Source organism: Brassica rapa, chromosome A07 (genome assembly GCF_000309985.2).
Source record: "Brassica rapa cultivar Chiifu-401-42 chromosome A07, CAAS_Brap_v3.01, whole genome shotgun sequence".
Taxonomy (NCBI): Eukaryota; Viridiplantae; Streptophyta; class Magnoliopsida; order Brassicales; family Brassicaceae; genus Brassica; species Brassica rapa.
The window spans coordinates 11,500,841-11,518,249 of record NC_024801.2 but is presented as its reverse complement, the minus strand read 5'-3'; the positions used below and the strand labels follow the sequence as shown (position 1 = coordinate 11,518,249).

The window sequence follows — 17,409 nt, the reverse complement described above, 5'->3', positions numbered from 1 at the left end:
TGAAGATGAAATTCATTATAAGGAAAAGTTAAACAATAAAATAGTTTATTTGTGTTTGTAAAGAATTTGTATAATTTATTTATATAGTAATAATTAATTTATGATTTATATGAGAGCATATATTTACTAATTTTTCCAACATTGTTATCTTATTATCTCATCAAACTATGTTAACCAGAAAATTTTATTATTTTTTCATAGTTATTAATTTATCGAATATTAAGTTATAAAGTTTATAATGTATATATCTATTTTATCAACACTAATTATATTTCCAAACACAATATATGTTTCCAAACACAAAAACAACTTTGTAAGAAAGATTCCTCAAAATATTTTATTTTTTTCTTAAAAACAGATATTTAAATATAAATAGGGGTTCTTAAAAATAGTATTTATTAATTAAAGATAATAAGTTGATTTTTCTATTAGATAAGATATAAATTCTAAACATAAGAAGGAATTAGGCATTTTATTAACAAAATATTCTTGAGTAATTTAATCAGCCATGGATGTAGAACTGGAGGAGAAGAGGAGAGAGATCAAGAGAGAAACACATGATGATGGTCAACATAGATCACAACCAGAAATATCCTCTTGATCTAACCTTGGAGATACTCTCAAGACTTACTGCCAAATCGATCGTAAGATTTGGTTGTGTGTCAAAGCTCTGGTCTTCTTTCGTCACACTTCCATGTTTTATCAACTCTAATTTGGCGTCTCGGTCCTCTTTGAGATCACCGAGTCTTCTGCTCACCGTCTCGCTATAAGGGAATGTTTTGGTTTCCCCAAAACCAGAATCAAGGGTCAAATTCCTCATGTCTACAATTTTTGAATATACAAACCCTATTGATTTGAGAAATCCCCTATCGGACAGAGTCCATGGCTTGATTTTATTACGTGACATCAGACTTTGGAACCCAAGTTTGATGAGACCGGTTTTAGCCTTACCAGAACACAACAAATATATGCCAAGTCCATTTTGTTGGTCTTATTTAGGGTACGATCCGTTGCAGGGTAATTGGGTAAACACAAGGTATTATCTATAAACCAAGATTCCCTACGCCTCGGGTTCTTACATTGGGAGCTCAAGAATCATGGAGAACAATAACCAAAAATAGTCCTGTACATCGTCCATATTTCTCACGTGGGAAATGCTTCAATGCAGTTGTGTATTATGAAATGAAGCTCATGTTGATGATCAACGTATAATAATGAGCTTTGATGTCAAATCTGAAAACTTCAATCCGATAAAATATCCGGAGGGTATTTCTAAGTTTTTGCATCCTATACCTTATGAGGGAAGGCTAGCCTTAGTTACTATGTTGTTTCCCTTTGATAGTGCTAATCTCTATATTTTGAAAAGATGGACACAGCTGGACACATGAAAGCTTTCTTCATGTACCTTGTAAGAGCGAATGGAGAGATCGTATAACTTAAATGGGTGTTACTGATGCTGGTGAGCTTGTTTTTGCACTATCTAGTTTTCGTGAATCATTTTATGTTCTGTATTTCCATCCGAGGAGAAACAGCACTAGAGAAGCCTTGCTCAAAGGAACTTATGGTGAGATTAGACACTGTGGATTTGATAGCAAATCTATGCACACAATAGATGTTTTCCCAGACCACGTCAAGAGTATCTTCTCCTTGTAAAGCCGCGCCTTCACTCGCTTAATCCTCTTCATATGTTTTTATTTTCTTCCAGTGATAAGTGATTTTCATGAAACTATATGATTAGCTTATGCGTTTATAATAACTTTGTTATTTGTTACAAAACCTTAAATTCGTCTCATGTCCGACTTGTTAATATAGATGGTTCATAATCGATTGATTTATAACTTGCATTGTCTAATTTAACATCTAAAATATTCAAGTCTTGGGGGAAATAAGTTTACATGTTACACAACCAAACCGAATAATATTTCTAGTATCGTTTCATAATACATGGAGCTATAGCACATTGCCATGTATACCATAATGTTTTTTTAGTGGCCAATTTCGGATCTTCTCACAGAGAAAGAGAAAGAGAGTTTAGACGAACTGTGAAAAAAGCAAAAAAGAAAAGAAAAAAAAAAGAATATCTCTCTCTCTCTCTCTCTCTCTCTCTCTCTCTCTCTCTCTCTCTCTCTCTCTCTCTCTCTCTCTCTCTCTCTCTCTCTCTCTCTCTCTCTCTCTCTCTCTCTCTCTCTCTCTCTCTCTCTCTCTCTCTCTCTCTCTCTCTCTCTCTCTCTCTCTGCCTAGGCATTTGCGTAGGGTTTACCTATAAAGTAATAAAACCAAAAACCTCTCCTTGTCTGATTTGAATCATAACGTTTGCCTCCCTGTTCGGACTGCGACAAGGTAATCGACAAGACTTGTTTAATCTCATTATGTTATTGTTGATTTAACAGAACCTAAATGTATTGTGCAAAAGTGGAGGCGTTCCGGAAAGTTATCTTATTTTCTGATTTGCTGAGGGATATAGTGGTGTAGCTGGACACTTAGGGAGTTTGTTGACACTTTGCAGGGTCTCAGAAGACTCTCTTGTTTATCGAGTGTTACATTCAAAGCTATACTCGAAAAGAAGAGAGTCTTCTGGTAATGGCTCTCATCAGTTGATGTTAATGTACAGTTTTGTGCCTCTCGTGTTACATTTACGGCTTCTAGTCTTTAAAAATATGCTGGTTCCATCAAAGCCAACTTAAAGAGGAGGAATGACTCACTTAATTGACATATATATAATGTCTATCTCTTCAGGAGCACTGCATGTCTTGTAGAGGATCCGGTGTTGTGGAAGCCACAAATACGGCTGCAGTTGTGATCCCTGAGGGGTTTTCTGTAAATTTCATGCTTTTGTTTATCTTTAACTTGATTTTGGTTCTTAAATATGCCAGGCATGCTATGAAATGATGGTAATATATCATTGACATTGTTACGTTGCTTTCGCTGAGGATTTGTGTGGTTTGGATTTATCCCAATTTATATATTGGTTACACTTGCTGTATAGCTCGCCTTTTCTTTTCCTTCTTCTTAAGATTATGCTTGGCTATAGTGCACTTTCTCGTCAACTGTCTTTTGTCTGCACTTGATATTCAAAGAAAATTTAGAACTGTGATTTTCGAGTATCATTTTACATGAGTTTGCTGGACAAGATAGTGACTTTGGTTCTAGATAACATGATTCTGTCTTGCTTATTTCTTTTCAATTACTTGACCACAGGGGTGGGGTCTGAAGCTATGGTCGTAATCCAAGGTGTTGGTCATGCAAGATTAAGAAAAAGTCAAACCTCGGGGGACTTGTATATCAAATTTAAGGTTTGTAAATGCATCAGTATCTTCTTCAAATTTTAAACTTTGTACTTTCTTGAGACGTTAGATAAGTTTTGAATCAAACCCAGCCTTGACACTGATCTACCAATATGCATCTTATCTTAAGATGATCAATTTAGTCTTCAGAAAAAGAAAGTTGCTGCAAGCGTCAAAGTCATATTATGTCATATTGACTTTAAATGTGTTCATTCTAAAAATAATATTCCATTGTTCACTAATTTAAATGTGATGGATACCCTATTGTGTTTGCCCGGTTGTCACTATATAATCAAGACTTATTACATGTAGCGAATAGATTGTTTACGCTATCAGAGCTATCTTGTAAGATCCATAAGTAGTCTTATATTTCTATCATCATTCTTGCCTCATCTATGGTCTTACAGCATATTGCATTTCCTTTGACGATAAGTATCTAATCTTCTTCTCTCACAGGTTTCTAATGATTCGACATTCTCCAGAGATGGCTCAAGAAATTTATGGGGATGCTAATATTAGCTTTACACAAGTAAACACACTGGTGATTCCTGAATCTTGGACTATAAGCAGAGTAGTGGTACCTTCTAAACTTATACTTTTCCTGCATAGTGGCACTATATGGTCAAAAGTCTTATATAACTGCCAGTTGATAAAAGCTCCGCATTAACATATTATAGGCACCGCCCTATGACACAGTAAAACCTCTAGAGGACATAGAGTCATAGACTAGATAAAAGTTTTCTGCCGTCTATCTGAAAATTATTGAGTGGTGTTCACCAATTAGTTTACCAAGTATAATAATGTTAGCATCTTTATCATTATGTGACTCACTTGTCCTTTAACTAACTAGATAATGTAGAATATATGTTCCAACTCATCTGATGGCACCCAGTGATAAACTCAAGTGCATGCTACTGCTATATTTTTGCCACTCAGCCATACTGCCTTAGAGGTTTAAGCTTTCGTTGCAAATTGCTTTTTACACTACCTAAATTATTCCAATATGGTGCATCATTTCATGTCTTATTGTTCACGTTGTTTCTAATATATATCCCTTAAGACATACTTTACATGTCTTGAAAAACTTATTTGACAGGCCATTTTGGGAGGCAAAGTTGTGGTGTCAACACCATCAGGTAAGACAGAGATAGAAGTAAGATTCCTACCCAGTGAGATCTATAATATATTTTGTGTATGGATCTCTACAATTTTGGTATCTACAACTTGCAACTGAGTTCCAACTTCCAAGTTTGTTTTATCCTCACTGAGAGGGATGGTTTAGATCTCAAGCCTTTGGAGATACTAGAGGTGAATTTTTATTGTTGCAGATACCAGAGTGAGCTCAGCCTGGCGAACTTCTTGTCTTAAGAGGCAAAGGTACATTTAACTATGATCAGTCTATATGTTGCACCTTCTTTTTGTTTGGTACTGTTTAAGATCAGGACTATACAAACAAGGATATTTTGTATCATGGAGATCAGCAAGTGCTATTCCGTGTTAACACTCTTCATATGTAAGATTTCTTATATTTTGGAGTTCAAGCTGATTATGCTATGCTAAAATTTTTGCTGTTGTCCAGAACAGACAAAAGATACTTATGGTTGCTCTAAAAGTAGAGGCTTTTCAAATAATTTCGCTGGGAGTTTGTTTTGTTTCTTTTGATGCATGTTACTTGGCGTCTAATCATTAATTGTTTCTCCTCTAGGTCTTATTCTAAAAGTTAATGTTGATTTTCTCAGCTTCTGATGTCTGGTGGCATGTGGATGTGTTTGAGTTCTCTTATTGTGTTGTTGTTGATGTGGGATTTCTGGCATTTTATGATGCTGTGTATTATTTTTTTCTGTATTTTCTAGTGAACTAAGCGAACGTCAGCGTGCTATACTGAAAGAGTTAGCAAAGGAAGAAAATCAACACTGAATTGAATAGTCCTGCTGAAGGAAACTGGTGGTGCGTACATGCATTTTGAATCTGCTTTGTGTTTATTATAACGTAGAGGAATTATCCTTATATGTTATTGATGGATTTTCTAGGCCTTGCTAGAAAGAATAAACAGGAAAGAAGTATGTAAAGCATGTATGTATTGGTATAAATAGGCTTGTTTTTGATGTATTCAAGTTTCAATCAAATAACTAGAATCTCTAGGGGAAGCAGTATGAGTGAAAGATATGTGGTTAGAAAAAGCTAAAAATATTTGGGTGTGGTTGTCTTAAGATTTTTCCTTTGCATTGTGTTTCAACCGAGTGTTATCTCCTCTTACTGGTGATAATGAAGAATCATACAAATGAACCAAACAGGCTTTACCAGAAGCTCTACTAGCTGAACTTACAGGTGGGACTGGTCCTCGAATTACGCGATTTATCCACAATGGTGATGTGGCGTTATTGTTGAACAAGTTAATGTGATGAAACCTCCATCAAGATAGATGAAAGCTAAAAGCAACCAGCAGAAGACAACACAAGACTAACTTTGCAATTTTTCTGTCACAAATTCATTTGAGTAGTATAAAAGGTAAAAAAAAAGCTTCTTAGAGTTGTGTGTTTGGCATATAGTTCCAAGCTGTTTAATATCCTCTAATCTAATAACAGTGTAACAGGGATGAAATGAAGTAATAAAACCTTTATGATGTCTTTCTAAGCTCATGTGTTTAAGTTTTAACACTCAGTAATTCTCGTTCTTCTAGGCAAAGAATTCAGTTGTGCCTCCTCTTGTATTCTTTTATCCTTGTCGGCTTTGATCTCACCATAAAAATAAGAGACAAAACCCCAAAGGGACAGAGCAAGAGAAAGACCCTTTTCTTTTTGGAACTTCTCATGGTAGAAAATAACAGCTAAAACCTCTGTGATTGGCAGAAGAACTGATATCATTATACCAGAGACAAGAGACGATGCACAGAAGATCAAACCAATGGCTCCTAAGAAGAACCCTTGCCATATTATGGCTGAAAGTACAGCCACCACATAGAACATTGCCTCTCCAAGCTTGAACTCTCTTGCTTCGTTTGGTAAAGCCTGCAAATAATTAAAAAAAAAAGGGTGAAGGACTCAGGACATGAGTCAAAAAAACATCTGATCTGTTTCAAAGAGTAACATACCTTAAAATCACCAGCGATGAGCATACCAACGAGGCTGACTAAAGAAGCAAGGAAGCACAAAATCATCTGAACCTCAAGCACAAGCGTATAGCTCATGGGTTGTTTAGCTTTCTGGTAAGCAAGTTCCACTAACGGCAATAGAAATGCATACATAACAGCGGCTGCTACAGTCACCAAGAACCCAACCATGTACTGCTTGTGAGTCTCATGAACCGGCTTATCAGTTTCCGTATGCATGCCCAATACAGCAGCTCCAACAGTCAACAACACAACAGCATTGATGGTAAAAGGAGTAAACTTATGGCTGACCATGAAATACGAGAAGATAGCTATGAAAGCCAACTGTGAAGCAATGATGAGAGCAGCTGTTGAAACCGGGAGATAAGCTATGCCGTATGCGTATAAGTAGTTATCGAACCCTGAGAGGATCCCTATCAGAATCGCAGCCATAAGGAGACGTGGTTTAATGAGAAAGAACCGTGTATTCTCCCCTTCATTGTTGTTGCTTCTGCGCCGGTTAAGGTAAGAGAAGAAAAGAGGAATGAATATGATCGGAAAGCCAGCGGTTTCAAGAAAAGTGGAGAACCAAATCCTGTGGCCACCATTGTTGAAGTAGAGACGCATGATCAGAGGACCTCCACAGTTTCCTATGGCCAGAATGATGCAGTTTATGATCACAAGAGCCCTCGCCATTCTTGTCTCCTCGATTGAATTTTCAAAACGAGATAGATGGTTTTGATTTCTGTGAGCAATGAAACCTTAGGGTTGGTGTTGTAGGAGTTACGTTAGTTATAAAACAAACAAACAGACATACAAACAAACAGAAGCTACTTACTGTCTTTTCTCTCAAAATGATTATGTTATGATCTTTGTTTCTTAGATTTGTATGATCTTTGTTTTTTTGTTTGACCTAGCGATGGTTTTTCCTGTTTTATCTCCACAAATCTTGTTATCAGTTATGTTATGTATCAAATAAAAAACGTTGGAATTAGTTAGTCAAAGAAAAAAACATTGTAATTATCTCGTGGAGCTGTTACTATTCATACTAATTAATATCATGATTTTATCTACATATTTTTACAACTTGAAATAAGTCTCTCTCTCCTAATATAGTGGAAGAACATTAATAAAATCAGAATATTCGTTCTATAATTGGAAGATTTATCTTTGATTTCTTAGCTTTTTGACATTAATGCAGATCCTTTGATTTAGATACAAACTGACTGATATTAAAAGTCTGAAAAGTTAATATTCTTGAGTCATTCTTGGGTTCACTCCCTAAGGTGAACCTCTAGGTTCACCAACCAATAAAATTTCAAAATTTCAAATTCGATATCTTTTAAAAAAAGAAACAAAATATTCTCAAATTATATTATGTTTTTAAAATAAAAAAGTAAAAAAAGATAATAGTTACAGAAAAAAGAATTAAAAAAATATATATTTTTAATGTTTTCAACAAAACACTAAACCCTAAATCCTAATCCCTAAATCCTAAATCCTAAACCCTAAACCCTAAACCCTTGGATAAACCCTAAACCCTTGGGTAAACCCTAAACCCTTGGGTAAACCCTAAACCCTTGGGTAAACCCTAAACCCTTGGATAAATCCTAAACTCTAAATAAAAAACACTAAAACCCTAAACTCTAAACGCTTGAATGTTTTAGTATATAGTGATTTTGATTTAGAGTTTAGGATTTATCCTAGAGTTTAGGGTTTATCCAAGGGTTTAGGGTTTAGGATTAAGGGTTTAGGGATTAGAATTTAGGGTTTAATGTTATGCTAACGACGTAAAATATTATTTTTTTGTAATTATTACTATTTTTTTTACCTTTTAATTTTAAAAACATAATATAATTTGACAATATTTTGTTTCTTTTTTTAAAAGATATCGAATATAAAATAAAACAATCTTATTGGTTGGTGAACCTAGAGGTTCACCCTAGGGGGTGGACCTAAGAATAAGTCATCTTTGTATTATGATAGATGTGTAGAGATTTTTGAACGTTTATTCAATTTGTTTTAATGATATGTATGACTTTCCCTACCTTAGAATTATATCTTTGTCATCACTTCTTAGACCATTTACAATGAAAATGTTGAATAAAACATTTGTAGTTGAATCATAATGAACTTGTTGAACAATGAAATTTGATGATATGAGTTATTTAGTGTTGAAAACATTCAACATTTGAAGAAGGATGAAGAGAAGACCACTGATGTCATATGTTTGTTTCTAAAGATTTTTGAATACTGAAATCATCGTGGACAGTCTTATTATGTATTAATTGTTTTTTTATCAAAGAATTTTACATTTACACCCTTTTAACATTGATTTTGTATTACGAAAAACATTACATACAACCGATAAATATATATGCCTTATAATAATTTATGTCTAATAGTTATCACTGAACAATACTTACAACATACCGTCACTTTGTAAAAATTTATTCGATTTTGCCAGTACCAGCCCTGGAAAGAAACGGAGGAAGCACCAGCTTCCTGCTTTCTTAAAAATAAATAAAATATCGGCTTTTAATTTTGCAAAGTCTTCATTAGTTCAACCAGAAAAACGTGTGTACTGTGTAAAATTCTGATCATGGGTTCGAAGCAAGCAACTTCATTCTTTTCTTTTTTTCTTATAATTATTTTGGTCTAGTTTTTTAAAGCTTCCGGTCGAAATTGTTTTACAAATTCCAGGACCGAGCCTGCTGCTAATTATATGCCAAAGTCTACCTTTACACTTGCCGAAATAATAAGATGAAAACTATCACACATAATAGAAAAGTAAACGACTTTCAAGCAACAACAGAGAAACTAACTGGAAGAGGAGGCAATTCTGTCTCCGGAGGCTGAGGTTTATCGAGAACTTGCTTCCGGATTTATACTCGTCGTAGGAAGTAAGAAACAAATCCCCATATAGAGAAAAGAGAGAGACACCTTTCTCCGGCTGAAACTTCTCTCGAAAACAAAGGACAGCCAGGACTTCCGTCACCCGAAGAAGAACACTGATGAGAACACCAGAATGTTGGAGTAGCTTGAAGTAGCTTGAGATGGAAGCTATCTAATCCTAGTGTGTTATGGAAATCTATTAAGATTAGGAAATATTGATTTATGTTAAAACTAATGAGTTTAGGAAATTATGAGTTCTATATATATATATGGAGATGCATATTGTGTTGCATAACATGATTTTGTGATTTGTGATTTGTGATTTGTGAGCTTTTAAGATATTGAATAAGAGAATGACTTCTTTTTTTTTGAATTATACAGAGGTATCCTGGCCCCACAGAAGTGATCCAGACTAGTCACGTGTTTTTACGGGTCGGTCATCTGTCCCTGTCGATACCAAAATGTTAATTCCCCACTGGCCGGGATTCGAACCCAGGTGACGGTACTCACAGCAGTAAGAGAATGACTTCTTATTGTGATTATATACGAAAGTTAGAGACGACGCACAGAATACAACCCTCATGGCACCTAAGAAGAATCCCTGCCATACTATCCCTGTGAGGCTGTGATCATAATCAACGTGTACTAAAACACTGGTTCTAGACCATCTTTTAACTAGTCTACTTTGAAGTTCGAATCTACACTTGTTATTCTTCGTGACAAACAAGGAATAAACTATCATTCCATCGACCATAATCAAACTAGTGGTGTTAGTTCACAATAAGCGAAATCAAAAGTGACTTATACAAATCAACGATGAGTCTAAGGTAGATAACATTCCACGACTCTGTGATGAGTATAAGTGAGTTGATGTGAATTCTAAGCTTACTTTATTCCAGACTTGAAACAAATATCGGTACTGATTTTGACTCTCTGTACTCTGTAGCGTGTGTCGCATGTATTTCATGTGCACATGATAATAGATTGTTCACCCAAATAAACAGGTCATTATTATTCACCTACAAGTTAGTTTCTATTTAAAGTAGAAACATATAATCATGGCCAAGTAAAGATAAATTCATTTAATCTGATCAGATTTATGAGAGAGTCTAAAGTTAGGGCCCATAAAGAAATAAATTTAAATCTAATGAATTGACATAGTGACTGGTATGAATGCAGTGAAAGACCATATTTTCGTGTAGTACAACTGATAATTGATGGATACGCACATGACAATAACTTTATAATTTAATATCTTGTTCAAAAAATTGAATGTAAATTTTAAATTTTGCAAAAAAAAAAAACAAGTTGTGAGTAAAATTTGCATAGACGTACCTCTAAACAGTAGATATTTTTCTTAAAATTTAAATACATTTATAATTATAAAATACAAAATTTTGGATGATGAGAGGTAAGACTCCCTATAAAGACCTACAAGTTCCATCTCGTAGTGAAAAAAACACTCTTTCAAAATCCATCAATTCAACATGTAAAAACTGGCTGTTCAATATTCTCTGAAATATTCGTCTGATGGAAGATCATTACGTTCCACTTTTTTTATAGTTTCAGCCAAAGTCTGTGTATATATATACATTAAAAAATGATTTTGAATCCTTAAGAATCAATAGAGAAACAAAACAAAAAAGAACATACTGTGTGTGGTAAATTTTGAACGTGTAATTGGTGATGAGAGTGACCATATAGAACCAACCTCTGTGCAAGGGACTTTGACTCTTTCAGTCTTAAGCTGAATCTGGTAATCTTACAGGCAAATTAGCTTTCCTGTGACCCCTTGCACCGGACCGTCTGTCTCTTCCCCGCCTCCTAGGCGGCGATGTTCTACCCGCTCTTCCACTCGAGACTTTTCTAGGCAAATCGCTGCTGATTAAAACTGGTGTCGGCAGTGACGGCGGTGGGGGAGAAAAACTAGGCACTGGAGGCTTTTGCCTTGCGAATCTCTCTTGTTCTGCTCGATGATATCTCTGCATTAGATTGTTTGATATAATGTCAGGGTTCTCTCTTTACTATTTTTTGCTTAGGCTAAGTCACCATGAAAAGAAGAAACTCACCTGAATAACAAAATTGCGTCTCTCGCAGTCAAGGAACATGCTTACTGTCCAGTTTGTTTTCGCAGCAATCTTGTCTCTTACTGTTGAGAAACTGATCTGATCTCTAGAAGTGAATCGGTCTACTTCGTTGAACCAAAGACAAGTGAATAGGTTGCTAATGGGAACATGCTCTCTTAAAATGACACAGCCCTCCGGAACGTCTGCATAAGCCAGACAATATATTTTGTGTATAAAACATACGTTTGATCCTGTAAAATGGATTTTGGAAAGAGTAAGGCAAAAGAGACATACCGCTTGTGATTGGCAGCTTAGCAACAGAATAAGGGGTTAGCCCTTCATTCTTGTAGAAATCCACTTGAAAGTCGATGGAGGCATTATCATATTTACCAGCAGCTTTATTTGCCTCAGCCTCCACGAAGACATCAAATCTTCTATAATGCTTAGAGATCGCAAACGTAGCATTTTTCCTCCACAAGAACCTGATGAAAACAGAGGTCATTCAGATTGCTGCGGCCCACCAAGCCTAAGGTCTTTAAATAAAAGGATGAACTTATTTGAAACAGTTGAACATTTTTAAGTTACTGGAACATAAAGCACAAAGAGCTAGCTGCTTCAAGACAACTTATCTGAGATAGAGGTGTATCTAGCAGATTCTTACCATAAGCATTCACTAATATGACTAGAAGAATGTTTATTAGTAAGTAACTGCAGGAAGCAGCATAGCCAACCATAATTCAAGATGGTCCCAACATGGGAACCACTAAATACAGCAAATCACTAGAGAGATCCTGAGATTAATCTTAAAGGACAAACCATGATAGGCTTTACCTTTCAAGAATTTGATATGGATCCACGACAAGCTCAAGTTTTCCGTCAATCCATAAAGAATAGCGAGCATTTGGAAACATCCTATGAACAAGAAGCTTTGGCACCTACAAAGAGAACGAGGTATCAGCATATAAGTGGACTTTATAATGTTTCCCCTTTCCAGTAAACAACGTCAAGCCTAGTAAAGCAAGAAGGCTGCTGCTACAGCAGAGTGAATGCAATACATTTGGTGAAAGATTGTAAACACAAGGGGGAATATCCAGCATGTCACTAAACTCATGTTTTAATTTCGGTAACTGAATGCATAATTTCATCATAGGAAAGAGAAGAGATGTGCATCTACCTTTCCATTGCGCCTTCCATCGGAATAAGGGAGATTATGAACAACAACAACTCTCCATATCCCTACTTTCTTGGTGTCGTTAAGGCCTCGTTCTCTCTTCAAAATTGATTCAGTTTCTTCATCAACAAACATGTAGAAGCAAACTGTTTCCTCCGAGTATTTACTGATATTTTGTGGGGCTTTTACATCATCAAAAGCGTCTGAAAAGAGAAATAATCTTCATCAAAAACACATAAAAATTGGCAACATGACTAGAACGATTAATTACAAAATAAGATAAAGTATAACGTGAAGCACTACCAAATACAGCTGAAGCAACAACTACCCCACGGCACTGCTTCATTTCAAGAAGATCAGCCTCATCCATGTCAAAACCTGTATTTCGACCAGGTTGTGGCCCTTTGACAAACCTGATGGAAAAAAAAATACTAAGATGAGATTGTTTAAAAAAAAAACAGACGAGGGGAATTAAAAAGACCACAAAGATGCTTACCCACAATGTAGATTCATAGTTTCTTTAATGTCAAAAGAATCATTCCTATGTTTCAAAGTAGGATAACCACCAAAATCCGATCCTCCAAACTCTGTGTCTCTGTTTAGTGGCTCTTCATATATGTACGTTAAGTTCTTAAGAACAGGGGAAAACGAGGGGGCACTTGGCATCAAGGCGATAGCTTCTTCTACAGGAAGGTAACACACCGGGCATGCTGAAACCAAAACCAAGCAGAAGCATATCTCCGATCTTTTCAGCATCATCACAACAACAATCTTGTAGTAATCTCAGAGAAGAAAGATTAAAAAAAAATCAAATCTTACGGCGAGGTCCAGTTCTTTTTCTGTCGGCAGGTGGGGGAGGCAAGGTGAAAGTGTGACAAGGATGGCCTTGAGGAAGCGTATAGCCAAGAAAATGCAAAGGAGGAGGGGAAAATACAACATTAAAAGAAATATTGCGAATGTTGATGTTTTGCTCTTCATTAAACATGCTGGAGTGATTTACAACTGAACTGCCATTGAAATGCAGACTCGGAGGAACTTGAACTTCCTGACCATCTTCACCTGAACAACAATTCCAAATAGAATATTCTCACAACTTTAAGTAGTAGTAGATTCCAGCTCAAATAAAGCTTCTCAGTCATAATATATTCTCAGCATTACGATCATCACTCTACACAACAACGACTCCTCAATTCGAAGCCTAAACAGAACCTAACCAATAGGAATCAAACTTACTCCAATTAAGAATCATTACGATGATCTGACGGTTACCTTTGCCGACGAAGAGGACGCGAAGGAAGACGACGGCGGAGATCAAGAAGAGGAGCAGCATGCCAACCTTCTTACGGCCAGCGAATTTGCAGATCCAGTGAACAACACCTTCCCTCTCCCTCTCCTTATGCATCTTCGATGGTTTGGTGCGTATCGTAGTAGTAGTCAAAGTCTGGATAGGCAAAACGACGCCGTTGAGTCCCGTCTTGTCCAAGGAACCATAGCTACTGGATCGAACGCCCAATCCAGTCATCGCTCTCCTCCTCCTCCTCCTCAAATCATTCCATCAATTCCAATGTTCCAGATTCAAGAGAGCTCAAGCTTGCTCAAGTTCACCTAAATTGCGATCTGATCTACAAAACTCAGCTCAGAACGGATCACGAGGAAACGAGAGAATCTAGGGTTTGTGAATGGGGGTTTTTATATTTCACACGAATTTACAAAAACTGGGGAAATCTCTCTGAAGCAGCAACACACAAAAGGCCACCAAAAGTCACTCTTCCATACACACAAACAAATAAATAATTATGCTGTCAAAATTGACGAAGAACTAAATACTCTCTCCCTTTAATGAAATTCATTATTCCGCGTTAAACAAAACAAACAAAAATGGCAATTTCATACTTTTAATTATGTCTATGTGTAGTTAATATCTAATTAATTCCTACTTTTATTTTGTTTGTGAAAAATATTATTTTAAAAAATTTAGTGTATATTTTATTGGTTAATAATAAATCGATTCTAAAGTGTTTAATGATTTTGCAATCGCTGTTGGTTTTAAGTCATAAAATAATTAAAATTATACATTTATGATACATTATAAAAAATTTAATGTGTGAAAATTCTTTAAAATTATTTTTTGATTAATGTATTAAGATAATAAGCCATGTTGTAACCCAAAATTTAAAACATTGTCAGAACAAAAATATGAAGATAATTTGTAAAAATAGGTAATTAATTGTCTGAATGTGAATGAAACCATTGTTAGTTTTTGGTAAATTTATATAGTTATGTGAAAATATTTATTTGATGATTAGTGATGTGTCCATTTTTATATAGTTTACAAATCTACGAAAATTAAAGCACGCTGGTTTTAGTTTTTACTTACAACTAGGTGATTTTCCCGTGCTCATGCACGGACATCCATATTTATAAAATAAATATAATATAATAATTAATTGATATTTATTTTAAATTTTAAATTAATTTATAATTCGTATGTATAATTTATATTAATTGTATCATATTACTTTAATTAAATATTTATCTAATTGGTTTTGTTGTTTTTACAGTCAATTTAATTGTCATTTGGACATATTAGATTCTGTCTATTTATTTGAATTCAACTATAATATTTATTTTTTGTAAATATATTAATTTTTGATTAATTTTCTTATTTGCATTTTAGGTTGGTTATTGTCTTAAATACATAAGTATATTTTATTAAAATTATGTATAATTTAAGATATATTGTGATTAGAATGAAATAAAAAATAAATTAAAATGTCTGATTCCAAATTACATAAATTAATATAATGATAATATTCTAAAGTCTCATGCATATATATAAATTTTACAAAAGATCTAAATTGTAAGAGTGAGTTAATATTTTATTTATCATTTGTTAATATGTTTTAAGTCATCATATAATTTAAATTTATAAAATAAACAAAATAAACAAATTTTTATTATATAAACAAAATAAATAAATTACTATTATATAAAAAAAATAAATAAATTATTATTATATAAACAAAATAAATAAATTATACATTCTTATTGTAGTTACATCTATGATTTTATATATAAGTTGGGTTAGTTGCTAATAAATTATACATTCTTATTGTAGTTACATCTATGATTTTAGATATAAGTTGAATTAGTTGCTAATATGTTTATTTGTTAATATGTTTATTGCTAAAATTTATTTTTAGTTTTTTCAATATCTCTTAAAATATGCAGTAAAAATGTGATTGTATTTTATAAATCATATTATATTCCCGTAATTTTAAGATATTATAGTAAACTAAATATATGAAAAAACATAAAAAATATTCAATAATAATAATTAAAAAATATTTTTTTCAATTAAACCTATATATGTTTATGTTACTTAATTATTTTGTGTAATCATCTAAGAAAATATATAGATATATAAAAAATTCAGTTACTTTGAAAATATATATTTGTATTGTGCAAAATTATGTTTTTAAAGAAAAAAAATATTTCTTTTTCTAATATCAAGATCATTTGTGTGAACTTTTTTTTTATGAAATCACATTATATACAAATATATTTTTTCATCTCAGAAGATGAAGATATAAAAAAGTATTTTATAACTTCAAAAGTATATATTTTTTGTTACTTAAAGATATCTTTTAAATGGAATATTTCTATTTTGTGAACTTTCCTTTTTTTATGAAATCATATTATATATACATATATTTTTCGTTTTTAAATTATTTTTAAAACTTTATAAATGTTTCCTTTTTATTTATATTGTTATTTAGAAAATTTTAAAAAGTAAAGAATAATATTTGAATGTACTTTTTTATTTCATTAGGGGTATCATAGTAATCAACCACTGTGAGAGTTAACGTGAATGCAACACCTATGAAAGTGACTTCTCAAATAATATTATAGAGATATACGTACCAAATCTGATTTCTTAAAAAGGAAATCTGATTTCTTAAAAGAAAGTTTTAATCTCTGTCTTTCTGTGAGGTTTAATTAATCATAACTCATCTTGGACTACTATAAAGGACATACGGCAGTTTGTTACTGCTGGGCCTTGAAATTTTAACATGTAATTAAAGTATACTCTTTCCGTTCTTTAAACATATATATTTTAGAAAAAAATTGTTTCTAAAAGATTTATTTTTTACATTTTCAATGCATATTTTATTAACTAATTGCAAATTTCAAAAAATTTAATTGCACTAATTAATTTTTTATTGGGTAAAAATTATGGAAAAAAGATAAACACAAAAAATTATGCAAATTTAATGTATTTTATTAAAATGTGTGAAAAAAATTAGAATATGAATCTTTTAAGAACAGATGATAGAAAATTAAGAGGATAGAAAATTAAGAGGCTATTATTATTGTCCAAACACTAATGTAAGCATCATTACAGAGTTTGTGACAACTAAGATTTTAGAATAAATGAAAACATTTCTTTAATCCTTACCTAGCCGCCATCCATGAATCCTGTCATTATTAGTCTCCTCTGTCGCACTTAATTATACAACATTCGTTGAATTAGTTTTTTTTTTTTGCTTCAATGCATCCTTTTTTTTTTCCAATAATCCTTTCGTTTTCGTTTTATCACATGTATAGTCTTTGTAGTATTGATAAAAAGGCAAATTCTTTAGACATCACAAAAAATATAATAAAAATAAAATATAAAGAGGAAAATCTCCAAAATAATATTAAGTAAAAAAATAAGATGACTAAATTACTCCAAATATTAAACTCACTCTTTAAATACTAAAGTTTAAATCCTAACCACTTTTAAAAAATTAGGTAAAAATATTTTGGGAAAACTGTTTTTTTAGAGCAAAAAAATGGTAACTATGTCCCTTTAGACTAATTTATATTTTGTGTCATATTTTCCTATAACACCCTTTAATATTT

The 17,409-nt window shown here is 33.2% G+C and overlaps 2 protein-coding genes across 4 annotated transcripts; both read right to left on the bottom strand.

The window, feature by feature from the left end:
• Window positions 1-1,688: 1,688 nt before the first annotated feature.
• LOC103829027 (purine permease 3) lies at window positions 1,689-7,800 on the bottom strand. Of its 3 annotated transcripts, XM_009104679.3 has the most exons (3): window positions 7,211-7,800; window positions 6,376-7,117; window positions 1,689-6,292 (listed from the first exon to the last, which is right to left on the bottom strand). In XM_009104679.3, the coding sequence occupies exons 2-3, from the start codon at window positions 7,066-7,068 to the stop codon at window positions 5,936-5,938; spliced, it is 1,050 nt and encodes a 349-aa protein (XP_009102927.1). In that variant the 5' UTR covers window positions 7,069-7,117; window positions 7,211-7,800; the 3' UTR covers window positions 1,689-5,935. The 3 variants fall into 3 exon arrangements, with proteins under 3 accessions (XP_009102927.1, XP_033131617.1, XP_009102926.1); XM_033275726.1 differs by having other exon boundaries at window positions 1,689-6,324; window positions 6,372-7,800; XM_009104678.3 differs by having other exon boundaries at window positions 6,376-7,800.
• A 2,948-nt stretch (window positions 7,801-10,748) lies between these two features.
• LOC103829026 lies at window positions 10,749-14,371 on the bottom strand. The gene is made up of 9 exons (XM_009104677.3): window positions 13,774-14,371; window positions 13,324-13,563; window positions 13,001-13,214; window positions 12,808-12,917; window positions 12,508-12,707; window positions 12,165-12,268; window positions 11,628-11,815; window positions 11,337-11,536; window positions 10,749-11,249 (listed from the first exon to the last, which is right to left on the bottom strand). The coding sequence occupies exons 1-9, from the start codon at window positions 14,024-14,026 to the stop codon at window positions 11,010-11,012; spliced, it is 1,749 nt and encodes a 582-aa protein (XP_009102925.2). The 5' UTR covers window positions 14,027-14,371; the 3' UTR covers window positions 10,749-11,009.
• Between the last annotated feature and the right edge of the window lie 3,038 nt (window positions 14,372-17,409).